The sequence below is a fragment of the Danio aesculapii genome, chromosome 25 (assembly GCF_903798145.1).
Source record: "Danio aesculapii chromosome 25, fDanAes4.1, whole genome shotgun sequence".
In the NCBI taxonomy this organism is placed as follows: Eukaryota; Metazoa; Chordata; class Actinopteri; order Cypriniformes; family Danionidae; genus Danio; species Danio aesculapii.
The window spans coordinates 20,541,902-20,562,685 of NC_079459.1; the positions used below are offsets into that span (position 1 = coordinate 20,541,902).

General features: G+C 36.0%; 1 protein-coding gene across 3 annotated transcripts in view; it reads right to left on the minus strand.

The window, feature by feature from the left end:
* LOC130219642 (solute carrier family 45 member 3) overlaps positions 1-20,784 on the minus strand; it is a 58,657-nt gene that overhangs the window by 9,227 nt on the left and 28,646 nt on the right. For 2 of the 3 annotated variants that reach the window (XM_056452084.1, XM_056452086.1), the window contains exons 2-3: positions 13,999-14,316; positions 2,708-3,535 (exon numbers count right to left, since the gene is read on the minus strand). In XM_056452084.1, the coding sequence (XP_056308059.1) occupies positions 2,708-3,535; positions 13,999-14,146 (976 nt within the window). In that variant the 5' untranslated portion in view covers positions 14,147-14,316. Of the gene's footprint in view, positions 1-2,707; positions 3,536-13,998; positions 14,317-19,122; positions 19,288-20,784 lie in introns of those variants that run through there. The other variant, XM_056452085.1, reaches the window with a different exon arrangement.

Here is a 20,784-nt window from a genome sequence, read left to right on the forward strand (position 1 = left end):
AATCATCAGCTAACACTGCTAGCTTAATTAACTACAAATTAGCTGTTTTTTAATAGTTAGCGTGGTAGAAGTTGAGTTTAGGCTTTGGGTAGGATTAGAGATGCAGAATAAGATCACACTTTATAACTAATGAACAGTTAATATCTTATTAATAGGCAGGTAATAAGCCAGTAGAACTGTGACCTAAACTAAATTGTTACTGTTTTCTTTTCATTCTGGATGTGAACTAATCTTTCATTTATTCCTTACATGTATTTGTTCTACTTTAAATTCCAGGGATGCCAGTGCACTATTACTTTTAAGAACTGCATGTCCAGGTAAACAACGATCCCCAGCCCTTGTGGTTTTGACAGATGAGGTTGTTCCAAATAGTTTGCTTTGACCATTGAGCATAATGGAGAATGAATGTGTCCTTTGAATAAATCCAGAGAGTGATGTTGACTAAGGCATGTGTTCGCAGGCTTTGGCGCTGCACTTCAAACAGGCCCAGGAACGTTTCATACAGAGGGTATTCATCACTTAAACGACCACAGCAGGCTGAGATGTTCACTGAACAAGAATCCCAAAGGTTTTTCGTTACATGGAGCAGTGACACTTTGTGGTAGACTGAACTGACAGACTTCATTTGTTCACACACTGATCTTACCACATCTGTCAAAATGTTGTGTTAAAGGAGCTTTCTGTTGGTATCAAAGATCCAGATTCTAGCTTTAGTATGTGTAGATATTTGTAAGCCCATTGTTGATGTGCATTGGTGTTTAGGAGCACTGCAAAAAGCTCGAATACAAGCCTGACGGAGGCCACATGTGAAGGTGAACACAAGTTCAAGGTTTATAGTCTGACAAAATGGCCAGAAGACGGAAAAGACAGACCACCAGCACAAATAAAAATAAAAAAAACAGTCCATGGACATTCTGACCCCAGACAGACAGTGAAATGAGGTCTGTTAAACAAACATTGTAGCTCTTTAATGAGAGCCTGCAGACAACTGAGAATACGTGCAAACATTAACCAACAAAATGTCCCTTAATGTTAACAAAACATTAACAGAAACGCTTCAGAGGAGGAATGTGTGACGCACGAGTCTAGGAGAACGATCTGACATGAGTAATAAACGATTAATCATTAATTTCTAGGCCACGGAAATCAAACATTACATGAACTGCATGAGATGCAACATTATGACAAAACTAATATTTGTGGATGCTGAGTGTTCAAAGCAGCATTCAATGTCTGTTGCATAACTAAACAACTAGCTGAAATTTGTATGGACAAATCATTTCAAAATATCTTCAATGTGTAAAACAGAATATTCAATTTGGGGTGGGGGTTATTCTGAATAGACATTACATTTACTTATCAAGTACAGAATTGTACTAGTATCAAATCTCAGACTTATTTAATTAATACAATGTACATATCTTTCACAGTTAAAAGCAGCACAGTGTTATTTTGCCTATGATCTGTTGTTTTCAGGATCCCATTTACTCGCAGTCAATGTTGTTTCTGTTAAATCAACAATACTTAAGTGCTATTTGTTGTTTCTGACAAAACCGAAGCTTGATGGCTTAAAGAGCCCCTATTATGGGTTTTTGAAAATGACCTTCCATGCAATGCGTATCACAGCACACAGTGAACGGAAACATCCAGCTGAGGGTTAAATCTGATAGTGCACCAAGATTAAAACTATTTATTCTTTAACGAAATAGTCGTTAACCCAACAGAATCGTGTTGGGTTCGGATCTTTTGGCTGAACGAATTGACGTCGACACAGCAAATATGTAGTACCGGATCTAGTAAAATGTGAACGCGCCTTTCCCTTTAGACATTAGCAGAGCGCGGATCACGGACTGATGAACGAAGATGACGATCACTGACAGATGGAGATTCGGCTGCGGGGAATAAAGGGTTAAAGGTCATTTTCACAACAATACCACAGTATAGCCAACCGTGTGCTGTGTTTGTTCCTGTCATTTTTCTCATGATTGATACAATAACCTACGCTGCAACATGGGATTTGCCGGCCATTTGCTATTGAAGTAGCAGCAGAGTCTATTATGTATGGGACTTTGTCAGTAACTGTAACAGTTCATATGGACCAGTTTCTTCTTCCTCCCAATCATAACATGTAAGTGTAATAATCCGGAGGAAGAAGAAACCGGTCCATAAGAACTGTAACAGTTACTGACAAAGTCCCATACATAATAGTCTCGCGCTGAATTCAGTTGACCAATCACAACAGACTGGGTCATCAGACCAATCACAGCAGATTCACCTCAGGCCAAGGAGGGGTTTGGGAACAAATGAATCGCTGAACGAATGACATGGGAGTCGTTGGGATAATTAGGTAAAAATAAATGCATATTATAAAACAATCAAAGTGTTTTTGACCTTGCATGCATATCAGCCTATTGTTGGAGACCCCCAAAACCAAAATATGACCTTTTATAATGTAAAATAGGGGCTCCTTAATTATATATGAAAAATAAAGACGTTCCCATGTATTATTAGTGTAATTTTTGTATATTCTAAAGTAAAATATACATCATGCTGAATCTGACGCTTCTTTCAGGCAGCAAATCCGCAACAATTTTACACGAGTACAGAAACTAACATGGCAAGAAACATCAACAGCTAAAGATGAACTACAATACTCAAAATAAGCATTAATAAAATCTATTTAGATGATATGCCTACAAAATCTTACCTTCATCATAGCGTTTCCTGAGAGCGGTACCTGGAGCAGCGCTGGGAACTCCCTCGTACAGCCCCTCACCCACAAAATCAGTGTAGAAGAGCATGAAGGACATGACGCCCATCCAGCTGCAGAGCTGCGCCAAACACAGCTGCCGCATGACACGCGGCACGTGACAGTAGCTACGATAAATGGCTGGTGTCATAGACCAGCAGGTCCTCAGCAGGCACATGAGTGGGCCGGACTTCAGAGCCCGGAGCTTACACTGAAACGCATAGCAGCAAGAGCGTGAAAAACACCGTCCAGCCTCCAGCGGCCCCGGTTCCACAGTGGACGAAGGTTCCTCGGACACTTTCATGGTGACGAACACACTGACCACGAAGATGAGGATGAGGAGGGAGAACAAACACTCAGCCTGACCACCCAAGTAGAAGGACAGGAGCCCCCCACTCCAATCCAGGGCAGGTAACAAGTAGCCCACGCAACCGCCAAGGCTAACCATAAAGGAGAACATGGCGAAAGCCTGTCCGCAGTCGTCCCGTTCGCGGTACAGGTCCGAGAGTAACGCCTCCAGTGGTGTAAAGCACACCTGTCCACAGAAGTCCAAAAGGCCCACGCCAAGGATGAGCAGGCCCACTTGGAGAGCCTGGTTTCGGCGGGTGCTGCCCCAGCTCAAGTTGGCAGCCAAAACATCAGCATGTGGTATGATGAGAAGTGCGAGGAGAACTCCCAACGACAGCAGCCATATGAAGGGTCGCCGCCGGCCATAGCTGCTGTTGCAGTGATCACTGGCTGAGCCAATCAGAGGGATGAAGAGAAGTCCCAGAACAGGTCCAATACCTAAGGGGAAAAAGATTGGGATATTTAGGTCTTAATTTGCATTCCCTTAATCATAAACTTTTTTGTTTTTGCAAAGACATCTGATGATGTGTTTACTGCCATAATGGAAGGAGAGAAAATTGACCAATAGCAAAGTCCCATCATAATGTTAGAGTTGGACTTGTGATCGAAAGGTCACAGGTTTGAGTCCAGCACTGGAAGGGATTGTATATGGTGAGAGCATACCTGTCAACCCTCCTGTTTTCCCCGGGATCCTCCCGTATTTTACAATTCTATCCCGCTATCATCTGGTAAAGTTATTTTCCAGCATTTTCAATCTTTCTATGAAGATCATACCGCAGAACCACTAGGAGCAGAGCCCCTTGCTCTAAAATGTGAATTTGTTCTGGGCTTTAATTTTATTTAGGCATGAAAACACTAAAATAAATATAAAAATGGCGGGATTCTCTTCCTTTCCATTACAGGCGCAATTGCACCTCCTATGCAATCCTCAAAACAGTCAGTTCACGTAGTAGTGCATGACTGTCAGACGCACTCCATAGTGATAAATAGATGCTGTTTCCCAAATAGATTACACGCAATTTGAAAAGGAACGAAACTGGGTTTTGGGTGCATGTTTAAACAGACATACACATAATAATGAAAACAATAACAACAACATCTAAAGATGTCGGTCTTGGTGGGTTTTCTTTCAAACAACTAATTTTGTCTTAAATGAGCATAAAAAGTTGAATGCTTTCATTACAGATCTGTGCATTTTTAAAGTGACAGCTGTTTTTTAATGTAATCAACCGAAAAATCGAAATGAAAGATTCATGCTCTCTAATCAATTATACAGTGAAGAAAGGGTTAATGAGATTTGATAACTTGATTCAATTTCTATATAATAGCTATTCATTTGAATAGGCTAAAGCAGGGGTCACCAAACTTGTTCCTGGAGGGCCGGTGTCCTGCAGATTTTAGCTCCAACCCTAATCAAACACACCTGAACAAGCTAATCAAGGTCTTACTAGGTATTCTTGAAACAATCAAGCACGTGTGTTGAGGCAAGTTGGAGCTAAACCCTGCAGGGACACCGGCCCTCCAGGACCATGATTGGTGACCCCTGGGCTAAAGTATTTGCAGATTTTTCTAATGTAAACTATTTATTCAAACTGTGTAAATAATAATAAAACATATTACTGACCGTTTCAACCGTTTATTTACAATGAAACAGCTCCAGATGAACATATTTAGCAATTTTGGGAATTTTTATTTTATTTATATTTTTTGGGGGGAGGGGGGTGTATCCCCTATTTTCACATCCCAATGTTGACAGGTATGGCTGAGAGTGAATAACCAGTGCTCTCACCACTCTCAATACTACGGCTGAGGTGAGTCACAACTGCTCCCTGTGTGCCCCGGCAGTGGCTGCCCACTGCTCCGGGTGTGTGCATGTGTGTGCCGCACTTGAATGGGTTAATCAGTGTATAGGTTACTATACTTGGCCACATGTCACGACTTTTAACATTTCAATCTAGACACTAACTAAATAAGCACATATTTCCAAATCTTTCCAGAATAATCCATAAATCTAGGTTTTGTTCATATTTGAATGTGAAAAGTTTAAAACGAAACTATTTAAGATTTTTCATAATAAGAAAACACTTTCAGTAGCAATGGGAGAATATAGTGAATATTTACTGAATAGTGTAATAGTGAATTGTATAAAATAGTGAATATTTTTCTGTCTGTATGTTTTCTGTATGTGGGGGAAAAAGAAAAAAAAAATATATATATATATAGATGAGTTGGCAGTGCATTCCGCTGTGGTGACCCCAGATTAAAAAAGGGACTAAGCTGAAAAGAAAATGAATGAATGATTGAAAAAAAAAAAACATTATGCAAAGAATGTCAAACCCAAAATCTCAAAATGTGTCAAACTGAATGATTTATCTGTATACTGTAGACTGAAATTAAACAAATTGCTCTTTCCATGTAGTGCTGGCTTTAACAAAATGCTTTTAAAAAGGGAAATGGTCACTTGAGATAACATTTCTGTAGAGAAATCACAGCCATGGCCTTGGTCCTTTATCTTTTGGCTTGGTCCTCAGCCTGCTGTAACACTGCCTGTAGGTTAAAGTGACCAGTCTCTGGCTCAGATCCCTCGTCTCCACAGCTCCTCTAATTACAGCAGATGACTCAGTCCACTGGTTGGGCTCTGATTCCCTTTTCAATTCAAGTCTAGATCTTCAGGAGCTATTTTTATTCAAGTGCGTGGTGGAAAGATGACCCGAACATGCGCAAAATGCAATTAAAAGTTCACTGGAGTCCATTTACTCACTGCACACTGTAAAAATGTCTGTGAGCTGAATGGAAGAAAAAAGAAATAGCTGTAAAACCTTTTATTTAAGTTCAAATTAAACTAAAAATATTTGTTTTATTTAATAGAACTATGAAATACTTTTAATTTATACTTTTGTAAATTTAAGTAAAAATGACAAAATGTTTAATACACTTTAGTCAAATTTACAGTATAAACATTACATTCAAAGCAGACCATTTTTCACAACCCCCCTTAAAAGTACTATATGAACTACTGTTCAAATGTTTGGGACTTTTATTATATTTCTGACAGAAATCATATGCAAAAAGGCTGAACTTATTTGATTAAAGAAATGTAATATCGTAAAATTAGTGAAACTTGCACTGCAAAATCATTGCTGCATCAGTTAAGGTTGAACCAGAGAGTGGATGCAAATGTGGAGTAGCACACCTAAAACAATTTCAAGCTGCCAAGCAGGTATTGACAAACCAATTTTAATGTAAGGAATACATTAGAGAAACCATGGAAGTGGCCAACCGAGGGAACTTAAAGAGATTTATTTAACAATGTTGCTCAGCGATGCCTGTAAGTCAGCACATGCTGTTTTTCCCAAAGTGGAGGCAGTGAGGACTTCTGCACACTTCCTTTAAAAGGTGCCTTTGTGTTGTTTGCGACAGTTCAAGACAATTAATCATGTGACTCTTTCATATAGTGCAATTCATTATAGTCCCCCTAATTATTCCTGTAGCTCAACTGGAAAAGCATGGCTTTAACAACAGCAAGGTCATGGGTTCAGTTTCCCAAACACTCTCACTCCCAACTCCTCACATTCTCATGCTTTTGGTTAGGGTAATTCATGCTAGCAATTTGTTAACCGTATAAGAAACATGCTAGCAACATGCCAAGTAAGTGGTTAAAGCATATTATACCATTGATCATATGCTTCACATGCTAATTCATGAAAACGGTGAGCCAGTCAAACATGTTATAAATGTTAATGCTAGGAGTGTATAAAAACATATTAAAATCATGCTAGCCTTTTTAAAAGCTTGCTAGAAAGTTTCTTTCTACTGCACTAAAACTTGTAGTATATAAAGCTGTTTTAATTATTCAGACAAGGCTTTCCCAAGCCAACATAAAAGTTTACTATCTACCAGCATGCTAATTAATGCTAGCAATAATAAGTTATGTGCTAAAACCACAGAAACATGCTCCCACTAACAGACTAGACAAGCTACCAGCAAGATCTCAATGTAGTGTAACATGTTAGAAGCATGATAGCAACATAGTAATTCCTGCAAGCAATAGGCTAACTGTGTGCCAGCAACTTGGTCATTTATTCTACTAATGTGTTAATAATGCTAGTAACATTGTAAACGGGAATATAATTTACAAAAAAAAGTCAGATCATGGTAGTCATGTTTTTAACATGGTAATATTGTTAAACCATGTTAGCAACTTTAAAACATGCTAACACAGCATTAAAAGAGGCTTGCTAAGACATGCTAACAGTGCGCTAAAATGGAGAAAACATAGACCTACCAACAACAGCATGCTAAATTGTTAAAACAGGTACAACGTTTTAGAAACCTGATAGTAAGGTTGAAAAAAATAGTCTTTTTGCTAAACCTGTTTAAATTTACACCTTACAAAGCACTTTTAAACATTCTTCTCAAGCCAACATACCTTTTTTTTTTGTAAAACTAAAATCGTAATTCAACATATGTCAAAAAAAATCTGTTGTTCTATACCCCAATATATATTTTATAACCAAATGTTTCCCATTGAAAGTAACAGAGTACCCTTTGCACTGAACACACTCCAGTGAGTTAAAAAGTGATGCCAAGTGGTCCTGAACTAGCAAGACATTACATATACATGACAAATTGGTGGTGAGAACATGTAGAACTTCCAAGGAAAAAATAAACAGTGCTTAGTATAAATGAGTACACTGCCTTATATAATAAATATTTGTATTTATTTCTCAGTGCATATAATCAATAATTTTGGTGCATTTAAACAAAACACGATTTTTTTACACAGTTATATCCATTAAAACATTTCTATATTTTGCTTGTTTATTAATTTTTTTTAATGTACACTCACCGGCCCCTTTATTAGGTACACCTGTCCAACTGCTCGTTAATGCAAATTTCTAATCAGCCGATCACATGGCAGCAACTCAATGCATTTAGGCATGTAGACATGATCAAGACGATCTGCTGCAGTTCAAACCGAGCATCAGAATGGGGAAGAAATGTGATTTAAGTGACTTTGAACGTGGCATGGTTGTTGGTGCCGGTCTGATCTGAGTATTTCAGAACCTACTGATCTACTGGGTTTTTCACACACAACCATCTCTAGGGTTTGCAGAGAATGGTTCGAAAAAGAGAAAATGTCCAGTGAGGGGAAGTTCTGTGAGCACAAATGCCTTGCCTTGTGCCCAGAGGTCAGGGGAGAATGGCCAGACTGGTTCGAGCAGATAGAAAGGCAATAGTAACTCAAATAGCAACTCATTACAACTGAGGTATGCAGAATAGCATCTCCCAACGCACAACACGTCCAACCTCGAGGCAAATGGGCTACAGCAGCAGAAGACCACACCGGGTGCCATTTCTCTCAGCTAAGCACAGGAAAATGAAGCTACAATTCACACAGGCTCACCAAAATTGGACAATAGAAGATTGGAAAAACATTGCCTGAGCTGATGAGTCTTGATTTCTGTTGCAACATTCGGATAGTAGGGTCTGAATTTGGCGTCTATAACATGAAAGCATGAATCCATCCTGCCTTGTATCAATGGTTAAGGCTGGTGGTGGTGGTTGTGTAATGGTGTGGGGGATGTTTTCTTGGCACACTTTGGGCCTATTAGTATCCATTAGTAGATCACAGTCTACCCATCTTCTGATGGCTACTTCCAGCAGGATAACGCACCATGTCAAAGCGTGAATCACCTCAGACTGGTATCATTACAATGAGTTCACTGTACTCAAATGGCCCCCACAGTTACCAGAACTCAATCCAATAGAGCACTTTTGGGATGTGGTGGAATAGGAAATTCACATCATGGATGTGCAGCTGACAAATCTGCAGGAACTGCGTGATGCTATCATGTTAATATGGATCAAAATCTCTGAGGAATATTTCCATTTCCTTGTTGAATCCATGCCACGAAGGATTAAGGCTGTTCTGAAGGCAAATGAGGGTCCATCCTGGTAAAGTGGCCAGTGAGTGTATATACACATAGATTTTTTCCCAACATAATAATTTGGGTGTACTAATTTTTTGACTGTTTTTGTTAGATTATAATAGTTAATACTGCAGCCAAAATTGGAACTAATGGACATAAACAAATATATTATTGTAAAGCATCCTATAGAAAATATTAATTTAAAAGTGATCCACCTTTAAACTCATCCCATGGCCATCAGTTTGGTCCAAAATCCCAGGCTATGGAATGAATTTCTTAAGTCACCAACAGGAAAATGAATATATAAAAATGCCTTTCTCCCACTCCATTAAGAAAGAGTCCAACAAAACCACTGGAATCACATATAACCACACAAGAAATCTCAAAAAACTGCACAACAATGGTCTTTCTGGAGGTTTTAAAAGCTCTTCTAATAGCTGAGTTTATATAGGTTATGAATGGACATGAACACAAAGGATCATTCTTTGCTTTCCAGTGCAGCTGTTGACAGAGCAAGAGAGCAGTGTGTAGTATGTATTAACACACCACATATCTTCTGTTCATGTGGTGCAAAGTGTGCGTTTATGAACTGCTTTTTTTCTGGTTGCAAAGTAAATAGTCTTGGAGAGAGATTCATTTACAGCCAAAGCCATGTGGAAGCCATTTGTGAGCACAAAATAATGCATCTGTTCATATGGCAGGCTGAAAAATCTCAAACACAAAGGCCAAATATTTCAAGTCATAGGTCTGGTTAGTGTATGAGGTGAAAAAAAAACATGCATAGAGATGTATTTCAATTAAGTTCTCCTGGCATTGTCTATAATAGAAAAAGCAAAGGATTATCTTTGATTAATGAGTGGTATGCAAACCACAAAATGTAATGCATATACTGTATAAGACACATATTCACTCTCTGTGAAATGTGCTTAGTTGTTTCATTCTTAATTGAGGTAAAACACAATATACAGGGCTCATACACATTTTTACTACTAAATTTCATGATTATTCCAGGACTTTTCCAGGAATTTTATGACCTAATATTTTATGTGATGTTTATGTTTATGTCTATTTAGTTAAATAAATTAGTAACACTTTACAGTAAGGTTCTATTAGTTTACGTTAATGCATTTACTAACACAAAGAAACAATGAACAATACATTTATTATGTTCATGTTGGTTAACATTAGTTAATGAAAATATAGTTGTTAATTCTTAGTTCATGTTAACTCAACGTACATTAATGTTAACAAGCAAGAATTTGGATGTTAATAATGCATTAGTAAATGTTGAACTATGATTAATAAATGCTGTACAAGTATTGGTCATACGCATAATTTATGTTAGTAAATACACTAACTAACATTAACTAATGAAACTATTGTTAAGTGTGACCAATAAATATACTCAGTTGAAGTCAGAAGTATTAGCCCCCCTTTGAATTTTTTTTTGCTTTTTTAAAATATTTTCCAAATGATGTTTAGCAGAGCACGGAAATTTTCACAGTATGTCTGATAATATTTTTCCTTCTAAAGAAAGTCTTATTTGTTTTATTTCGGCTAGAATAAAAGCTTTTAATTTTTTAAAATCCATTTTAAGGTCAAAATTATTAGCCCCTTTAATCAAATTTTTTTTCTGATAATCTACAGAACAAACCATCGTTATACAATAACTTGCCTAATTACCCTAACCTGCCTATTTAATCTAATTAACCTAATTAAGCCTTTAAATGTCACTTTAAGCTGTATAGAAGTGTCTTAAAATATCTAGTAAAATATTATGTATTGTCATCAAGGCAAAGATAAAAGAAATCAGTTATTAGATATGAGTTATTAAAACTATTATGTTTATAAATGTCTTGGAAAAAATCCTCTCCGTTAAACAGAAATTGGGGAAAAATAAACAGGCGGGCTAATAATACATGGGGGCTAATAATTCTGACTTCATGTAAGAAATACATGTAATGTATATGTAAGAAAAAATTGGATAATGCTTACACATTATTAATAATGTGAGAGCATGTTTTTGACAAAGGACAGAAAAGAAGTAAAGACATCTAACTTGAATTTAAGTATACAGAAAATTGTTAAACTAATTTCCATGACCTTTGGAAAATTTGTGGGTTTTTCTGTTTTTCCAAAACTTTTGCAGGCCTGGAAAATGCCATGTCAAAACTCCATGACTTTTCCAGGTTTTCCAAGACTGCATGAACCCTAATTCATAAATTTTTAACAACCTAGAATTTATTTTGCAGACATAATTTTTTAAAAAGCTAAAATTTAATTGTTGATAAAAATACAAAAAAAAAAAAAATAATAATAATAATACAATGAAATATTAAAAATATTAAATTAAATAATACAAATGTAGATTTTTTTGTATTATATACACTTTAAATTGTCATAAAATGTTTTTACTGTTTTTGTAAGAACTTGGGAAAAAACGGGGAAAAGTAACATAACTAAATTTTACCATGGTTTTCTCTTTTAATATCCAGTGTGGAGAATAAGTATTGAACACGTCACCATTTTTCTCAAAAAACATATTTCTAAAGGTGCTGTTGATTTGAAATTTTCCCCAGGTGTTGGTCATGACCAAAGAAATCCATAATGAACAAGTTTACAAATTAAGTTATGTGTAATAAAATTAAACGATGCAGTGATAAAGTATCGAACACATGAAGAAAGAGAGGTATAGAATGGCAGTGAAAGCCCAGACAGCATCTGAAATCTCTCAGTAGTTCTTCAGCAACCCTCTGCACTTCAGCATTGTAAATTAATATTAGCTGCTTCAGTCCAACATCTACATTATCAGGATGATGAAGATGAAACCAGGGTGGACATTTCAGCAAGACAATAATCAAAAACAGAGAAAGAAAATCAAGCTGTAGAATGGCCCAGCGAATCACCTGACTTGAATCCAATAGAAGATAGAAATTAAAGCTCAGATTTGATAAACGAGACCCACAAAGCCATCAAGATTTTTACACTCTGTTGAAGTCTGAGCTATTCTCATTCTTCATATGAGAGGCGACTTCACGCTGCCTTCACCAAAAAAGCCTTAAAAGTATTAAATATGTTTCAGTAGTTCAGTACTTTCTCCTTGTGTCATTTTATTGTTATTACACATCGCTAGATTTTTGTTTTGATTCATTTTTATGTTTTTATTGTTTGAGTTTTTATCAAAATCTGGCTCAATTCCATGTCAACAGCTCCTTTAGAAATATTAATCCCAGGAAAAAACATGACGTGTTCAATACTTATTTTCCCCGATGTATATGCATAAAAATGCAACTTTTAAATTTGATGATCAAGAAGCATTTGTTGTTGTTGTTTAAATAATCAAATCATATAAGGTGAGAATATACAACATGCATTTAAGTGACTAATTCAAATGCACTAAAGCAGTGAGAAAAGCTTCCTGCAGCCCATGATGACTATATTATCTTCTGAGAGTCCAGAGGAAAGTCCCGCTGAATTCGAACAGGATGCAGTAAAACTCTAGAAGCAGCTGCTGACCCCGCCAGCCTCCGGGCCTCTTCCTGCAACCTGGTGCTTTCCTATTAGCACCTGATTACCACCTGGACGAACCAGCCAGTCCTTCGGCCAGTAATTATTATAATGACCCTCATTACAGGATCAGATTCTTAGTGGGAAACAACTTCGACTTGCCGTTTACAACACAGCTCTTCATTAACCAATAATAAACCCAAGGTTAGGCTGAAACATGGTCACCTGTGGTTTTAATTTGACGGTACACACAGGGTTTTTTTTTTTTTGGAGGGTGTAAAAGCAATGCTAGAATGTAAAATATCAATATATGCTCGTGTGAAAAATGTAAATACTTATTCAGAACTACACAGCAGTAGAGATGTTGTTATCTCTCAAAAAGTAGCTTGTTGTTTTGTAGGTATAATATAAGTAGGCATTATGCACATGAAAAGAAAATCTTAACAGATTTTCTTCCCTGAAATCTTAAACATGACACAATGTAGTAGATTTGTTAATACTACTTATTACATCCACAAAATCCATTGAATCTAAGGGGCTATTTGCACGTTTTCAGGCCAAAACTGGAAACTTCATGCATATGTTTACATAACAATGTAATTTAAGGGACTGAAAGCACAAATTTGAAACATTTTTAAGATTTTAAAGGCTGCGTTTAGATGACAGAAATGTAGCCAAAATCATACTTTTTTTCCCCCTTGCATTTTCAATATGTTCCACATCAACATAACATTTTCAAAATTATCCGTTAACACATTTGCAAAGGTGTTATACCAATCAAATGAACAAATATAAAAGCCCAAAGTTTTATAGCTTGTGGAAACATACCCACATTTCTTTGGTAAAGTCTAGATCGGATATGCGGCCGGCCGGAAGTGCGATATGCACATTAATATAGCAGCATTTTTTATGACACTGTAAAACAATAATTAATATTTTTACAGTACTGTGACGGTTGGGTTTAGGGTTGGGGTGGGAGTAGAGGTTAAAAAAAATACAATTTATTGGGTAATTTAATAGATAACATAAATAATACTCGGTACCAATACTGTTTTTATGTTACTGTGACGGTTGGGTTTAAGGGTTGCGGTGGGGGTAAACATTAATAAAATACAATAGATGGTAAATTTAATAAATAATATAAATAATTCTCGTTAACTTCCGGCCGCAAACGTATCCGATCTAGCAACAACCCATTTCTATGATCAGATGCTTTTTTAACTGCTGTTTTCTCACTGCCAAAAATATAGTGACTATAGTTACATTTTGATTGAAACTATTACAGAAAATCTTTGAGAGAGCAGTCCAAGCACTTGTAAATTAAAAAATGTTAATCAAATCTTCTCTTATTTTGCTAATTTACACAAAGATTCCTTCTCCAATGACTGGCATTTAAGACGCACGATAAGTTGAATGAAAAATATTTCACCATTGCATACAAAAGCTGGCATCGAAACTTACCTAAAACCATGGTCATGTACTGTTCCTCAACGCCGGCCTCCAGTAACAACGGTGGCACATAAGTGATGCCGGCTGCTACGCAGATCTCCAGACCACACGTCAGCGAGTTCAGCAGGACCAGACGCCACTGTGACCTCCATCCAGTCATATTTACACAGGAAGGTTTACTTTTCTCCTGTGTGTAGATGTGAAAACTCTGATGTTTTCTGGAGGTGGTGAAAGGTGCAGAGTCTGGTGCCCAGGGGCTGGGTGCGGGAGAGCAGAGATGCGGACTCTCAGGTCAACTAGGGGATCCATCGTGTCTTCAGCATTATTGATCTGAAAGCAAATGTGAAGTCACGTCACTTATTTATACAACAAAGCTTCATAGTAATAAGCAGGGAAATGAACATTGCTAAAAATCAACAAATGTAAGACAATTGTTGATTCAGTTCAGTTTAATTCTAGGGCTGCACGATACTTCGTTTCAGCATCAATATCGCAATGTGATCATTCGCAAAAATGTCACAGATTCTGTATTATCATATAGCATTTGAATTGGACATTTTTTCGGCCTGTGAGAGTTCTAAAAGCATTCAGACATAAGAAACTGCACCAGTAGTTACTTTGATAACGATTAATTTTATTAAATAAATAGTATTTCTTTAATACGGTTAGACTCGGAAATCGATAAAACACGGTTTATTTCAATTGTCACTTTTTTATTATATTTATCTACGAGTAAATCATCCCAATCAATCTAAAATGTTCAATTCTTTCTAAATATAGACATTCAAGTCGTCTGGCGAAATTGTATTCATATCGCAATATATACTGCAGACTAGGGTTGTCACGATACTGGAATTTGATACCAATCGGTACTGGCATTTTAAAAACGTCCAAACGTTCACGTAACATTTAAGCACTGTGGAGCACGTTCTTAAACAGCACTGATTTACTATTGTGTTCACGTTCTCAACAGAAATTGGCCGTGAAGGTCATCAGTTCACCGAACTCACCGCTGTTTACTGAGTGTAACCACAGATACAAGGACGCTGGAGAGTTTCAAAGTCACGTCGATCAGTTGGTTTGTCTGCCATAGGAGCAATCCGCTGATGAATCGCGGCTTTAAAACGCTCCAGTGTCCCTGTATTTGTGGTTACACTCAGTAAACAGCGGTGAATTCGGTGAACTGATAACCTTCACGGCCAATCACAGTCATTTCTGTTGAGATTTGTACTGCAGACTGCTAAAATATCGTAATGTTCAGTTTTTCCTATATCGTTATTTAATTCTAAAGCAATTTTAATACAAAAATATTATTCAGTATTATTTATTTCAATGTTGATTCGATTTAGTTCAGCAAGAACAACAAGTGCTTAGTGATGTGTTTTAACTACATAAAGCAAGAAATAACGGAAAGAGGAGAACACTGTAAAAAAATCTTGGGTTTCACACAATTGCTTCAGGTTGTCCCAACACAAATCGATTAAGTTAACAATTGTTTTTACAAATTTAAGTGGATTGAACATAAAACAATTAAGTTGTCTAAAAAAAAACTCAAGAATTGTGTAGATTCAGCTCATTTTAAATAAGTACTTTGAACAAGTCGCAAAAAAATATTTTTTTAGTGAAAAATGTTTTGTTATTCCAACATAACATTATCTGATGATCACTTTGATAACTAATAATAATAGAATTTAGTTTGATTTGTGAGCCTAGTGAAAAAGTCCACAGATGCTTAATATTGGACACAAAAGTGGACATGGCAACCCTGGAATTGACAGTTTTGTTAATGCAATCTTAAACTGGTCAAAAATAGCGACCAAACCAAACACAGTAAATACCTGCAGTCAGTTACCAAAGTTCAACCATTTCTTACAATAATAAAAATTGGCTATATTTTTATGAAAATGTTAAACAAATTTATAACTTTACTTTTTATTAAAATTACATGAAATATCGAATAAAGTACAAAATTCCGTTCAATAATTCTGAATGTAAGATAAGATGAAAGGTTAAAGTGTGCCACCTAAAATCACAAGTGTCCCCTGCATGCTAAGATTAAGAGCACATTGCTCTCATGAACGAGCACCCTATACTGACACTGAGGCAGAAAAAAATGTTGAATATAGTCATTATTTTTGCTTTTTGTGTGGACAAAAGTATTCCCAAAGCTTGATAATATTCTGGTTGAACCACTGAAGGCATTTAGTCTGTTTTGAGGATATTTATTCTGGATTTTGAACACATCGGGGCTGTTTATACTTTTTTTTTAAATAAAATTTGTATAGCGCATTTCACTATAATTATTGTTTTAAAGCAACATTACAAAAAGGTGCACATTATTGCATTACAATTAAATCAGAAAAGTTAAGGAGTTGTGTATAGGGTGGACATTCTATATAAATATAGTTAACCTGCAGTTATATAGTGTATATAGTGTCTTTCTAAAAAAGGTGATGTCTACCTATTTGTGTATTAAGTGTGTGTTCTCAACGAACCCAGATTCCATCTAAAATATCTTAATTTGTGTTGTGAAAATGAACAAACGCACTTCGGAACAACATGAGGGTGAGTATAAATAGCACAATGTTCATTTTTGGCTGAACTAAGCCTTTACACGTCTTTGAAACAAGACAAAAAGTGTGTTTTGTGACGTCCACTATAAGCACATTCCTGCAGAATATTTTTTTCTCTGTTTCATCGCCCGCAGGCCACAGTAAGGTCAGTGCGTCCGCTGGCCTGCTCTCTGTCATTAGCTCCTTCACTCAGAGCTCCACGCTGCAGTTGCCACCTCTAATTAGCAGCTTTTGTTCATGAAAAGCAATGTTAATGAGTCAGATTTTTACCGCTTCCAGTGGGGAACATTTCTCTCTGGTTGCTGTTCGTTTGTTCACTGGAGGAGATTTAGCAGTTATGAATTTTTATGACTAATATCAGTGTTTGCTTTTTTTGCTTGTTTGTTTTCCAGCAGGTCATTCCGGAACATTCCACTGAGATACACTGAGACTGACTTTAAATTTGAAGTAATTAAACTATATTTGTTGAAAATGGTGAAGGAATCCACACGCTCTCACGCTTGTCACTTCAGGTCAAAAAAATATCGTGGCTAGCAGCAGTGAAGAGATAGTAAATAAAAAAGGATGTGGCCAGAGTGGCTTTTTGGTTTCTTTTCTTGTGCATCCTAGCCACTAGCACTCCATCTGAAAGATTGCTTAACATAGGCGGGTAATGTAGTCCTTTAACTTGCCAATTTGAAATGTTGCAGTATGTATTTGAATAATGATGGTTAGTTTTTTACTTGAAAGCTCAGATTTGATTATCATAATTTGTTTTGTTTACAGAGTTTGAGGTTTACTGTATTATTATTAGACACCTTACAGAAATTGATCTACCTTTACCATTGCACACACGTTGTAACATTTTATTTATCAAGTTTAAGAGTCTCTTTTACGCTTATGTTTATTTTTTTATATAGTGATCAGATATTTTGTTCAAATATTCCTAAATAGATTGTTAATAAAATATTCAATAGATATGAAACTGTGATAATGAAAATATGGATATGAAAATATGATTTTTTTTGCAATATCACCTAGGCCTAGTTCAAACCCCTTAGGCTAAAACAGTAGAAGCATTCTAAATATCAACTATGTAAAAGAATAAATGTAAAAAAATATTAAATAAAAGACAATTTATTGGAAAATTACTTCAGTTAACATGACATGAAACGACAGATGTTATTTCAATTGATTATGGCAAACGGTCAAAAACATTTGTCAGAATGTTTTGCTTTTTGTCATTTGTTTCAAATTAATGATTATTTCTCACTTATGACTTTAAAACCCATAATTTTAAATTCTGATCCCCTAAATATTACTTTTAAAGTCCGCTTTGACTATAATATCAATTGTCATTTTGATGGCTTTTAATAATTTTAATCTCATAATTACAATTTTTTGTCATTTTCAGTGTATGATTGTATATTGAACTTCAGTCTACCAAAATATGCATTAACTATTCGACTGTTTGTCATGTTTATGCATTTTCAACTGATAATTCCGAAATCTGATCCCATAATTATTACTTTTCATGTCAGTTTTAACTAATATTGACTGTCTTTATTCTCCTAAATTTGATCTCATCATTATCAGATACATAAAAGTAAATCAAGGAGGTTCCTAAGTTAATTAAAAGCATTTGAAAATATAATGAATCATCTTTATTATTAGTTAAAGGTCCCATAAAGTGCTTTGAAGCATGCATTTTTATTCAATGTTTGACGTAATCTCAACCGAAACACGAAGAGAGGGTGGGACATAGTGTAGCTCCTCCCCGTTTTTCAGCTCAAGTGCATCAAATGAAAAGCAAATGAGAAGTGTATTGAAGGGGCGGAGCATGTCAGATACTAGAGAGCATGTGATTGGTCAGGATCTGATGAGAAACTGAAGTATTTGGTGACACAAATAAAACCGCTAATCTATTTAGGCGGAAGTGACAAACTACAAACTTTACATGTTTATATCAGTTTCTTCTAAACGTGAATGTTGTCACTGTTTTAGAGCAAAAGGTTTTAAATATCTTAAAAACTAATAACACTGATACTAACATCTATAAAACTTTATATTCATTTCATGGGACCTTTAAGTTATAAACAACCTCTAAACAAAATGACAAGAATTAAACACAAAGGTGTTAATAATTCGATTCCTTGATCCCCCGAATAATCAGTAAACACTAATTAAATTACATAATCAAAATAACCATATGTGCAAACCCTTTATTTCATGCCAGACTGTTCCAATCTATTTAACTCCTTCATCCATAACCCAGTGTTCTTCTCTATACAAGTACAAACAAAGCATCTCACATAGGAAACGCGACACCAACGCACTCCCTCTCCGAATATCATTTCCACCCACAACTCTCCCGGGCATGACATGCCAATCAGGTGAAGGACGCCTTCTCTCAAAATGACAAGAAAACTTCCAACGCCACAAGACACGCTGAAGCCTTTCACATTCTGACCTTGCAGAGAAAGGCTATTGGCTTTTAAAATGCAAATGAACCTCAATGAGAGGCCAAACGCTCGAGAAAATAAGACACGATTTCAATCAGAGCACAACATATTCAATCACTTACTTCTCTTGTGCACTTCAGGTAACTTGATTTGCTTCCAGTAATGTTTAAAGTGCTGAAATCTCTCTCGATTACATTAAGTGTTTCTGAGCTCCAGTATTAATCCTTGGGTAATGTCTAGTTGTGCGACTTCTCTGGGTTTTTCGAGAGCGTTCTGTGCACCGACTGTCACCCTGCCATCTGATTATGAGACATGTGCGAGAACACTCAGAGCAGACACCACCTTTCAGGAGGATGAAAAACAACCAGGTGTTAAATTCATATTTGGTGTTACATTCCTCCATCTATGCGAGCCATCTGCTCAGCATTGGCGGATCGAAAGCGCAGATCATCTCCATTCGAAGAATCTATATGAAACTTTGCAGTAGCCAAAGTTTGTTTTGTGTTTTGAGCTTCGTTTTAAATAGGACTGGAGTCAAGAGACTGAAAGAAACTGTTAAAAAAGTAACAAAGACTTCATTAGCATTGGGAACTTTATTTTTAAGCGCATTATGCACCACAGTGGAGTTATTTAAATAAATAACTAAATGAAAGCACATTTAGTCTAAATATAGACGAATCTGAAGGCCAGATTTAGTAACAGAATGCACCAGCACAAACCGATCGTCTGGAATTACTTAAGGGATGGAGTGAAGAAAACAGTTATTTTTGTAGCTGACTGTGTTATTAAGATGTTTTGTCCTCTTCAATTTAATCACAAGTGAATGATGCTACATACAGGTGTAAATGGGGGCTGAAATGTTGCGGCTTGTCCACTTTTAATTACGTTCAGAGGCAGTTCTTAGTATGATATTACTTACTATGCAGGTTATTATGGTATTATAAATGAAAGCATGAATACTCACATTTTGGCAGTTAGTGATAACTTGTTGAAAGCCGATATTTAGGCAATAAATGTAAGGCTTGATATTAGGGCTTAACAATATATTGTTTGAGCATCGATATCGCAATGTGTGTATCTGCAATAGTCACGTTGCAAGATTAGATCATTTTGTTAACAATTAAAGGATAAAGATATTCAATATGTTATTTCTTATTTGAATATTCAACTTGAGACTCCCCAGAAAACCAAAAAGATTTAATTGTTCTTAATTTTGTAATCAACTTTGTAATTTATTATAATGTATGCAGATGCACTGCATAGAAAGACTTGATCATCCCAGTTGATCTAAATGAATGAAATCTTTCTAAATAGAGCTATTCAAATCATCTAGTGAAATTGTTTCATATCGCAATATATATCGCAGAAAAAAAACATCAGTTTTTCCAATATCGTGCATCCCATCCTGATATACATTTTTTGAGCCTCATTACAAAAACAAACTACATACTAAAACAGTAGGAAACTGAATCTTAATTGGTTCAACTGGCTGAAATAATCCATAATTCACAGACTGTAATTATAGTGATACTATTAGTCACTTTTCGAATATCGATACGATTCTAGTTCTTTTTTTTTTTTGTTAGAGTATGCAAGGAGTACACAAAATGGAATTACATACAAAGAAAACAAAACAACAACAAAAACATGAAAAAAAACAACAACAACGATACAGTCAGATACTGGCAGATGCGCGTGTTTGCGTTTGTGTGTGTGTGTGTAAAAGTAACTAGGTGGAAGTTCAGAGTACATACATAAGGAAAAAAATATATATATATTTACAT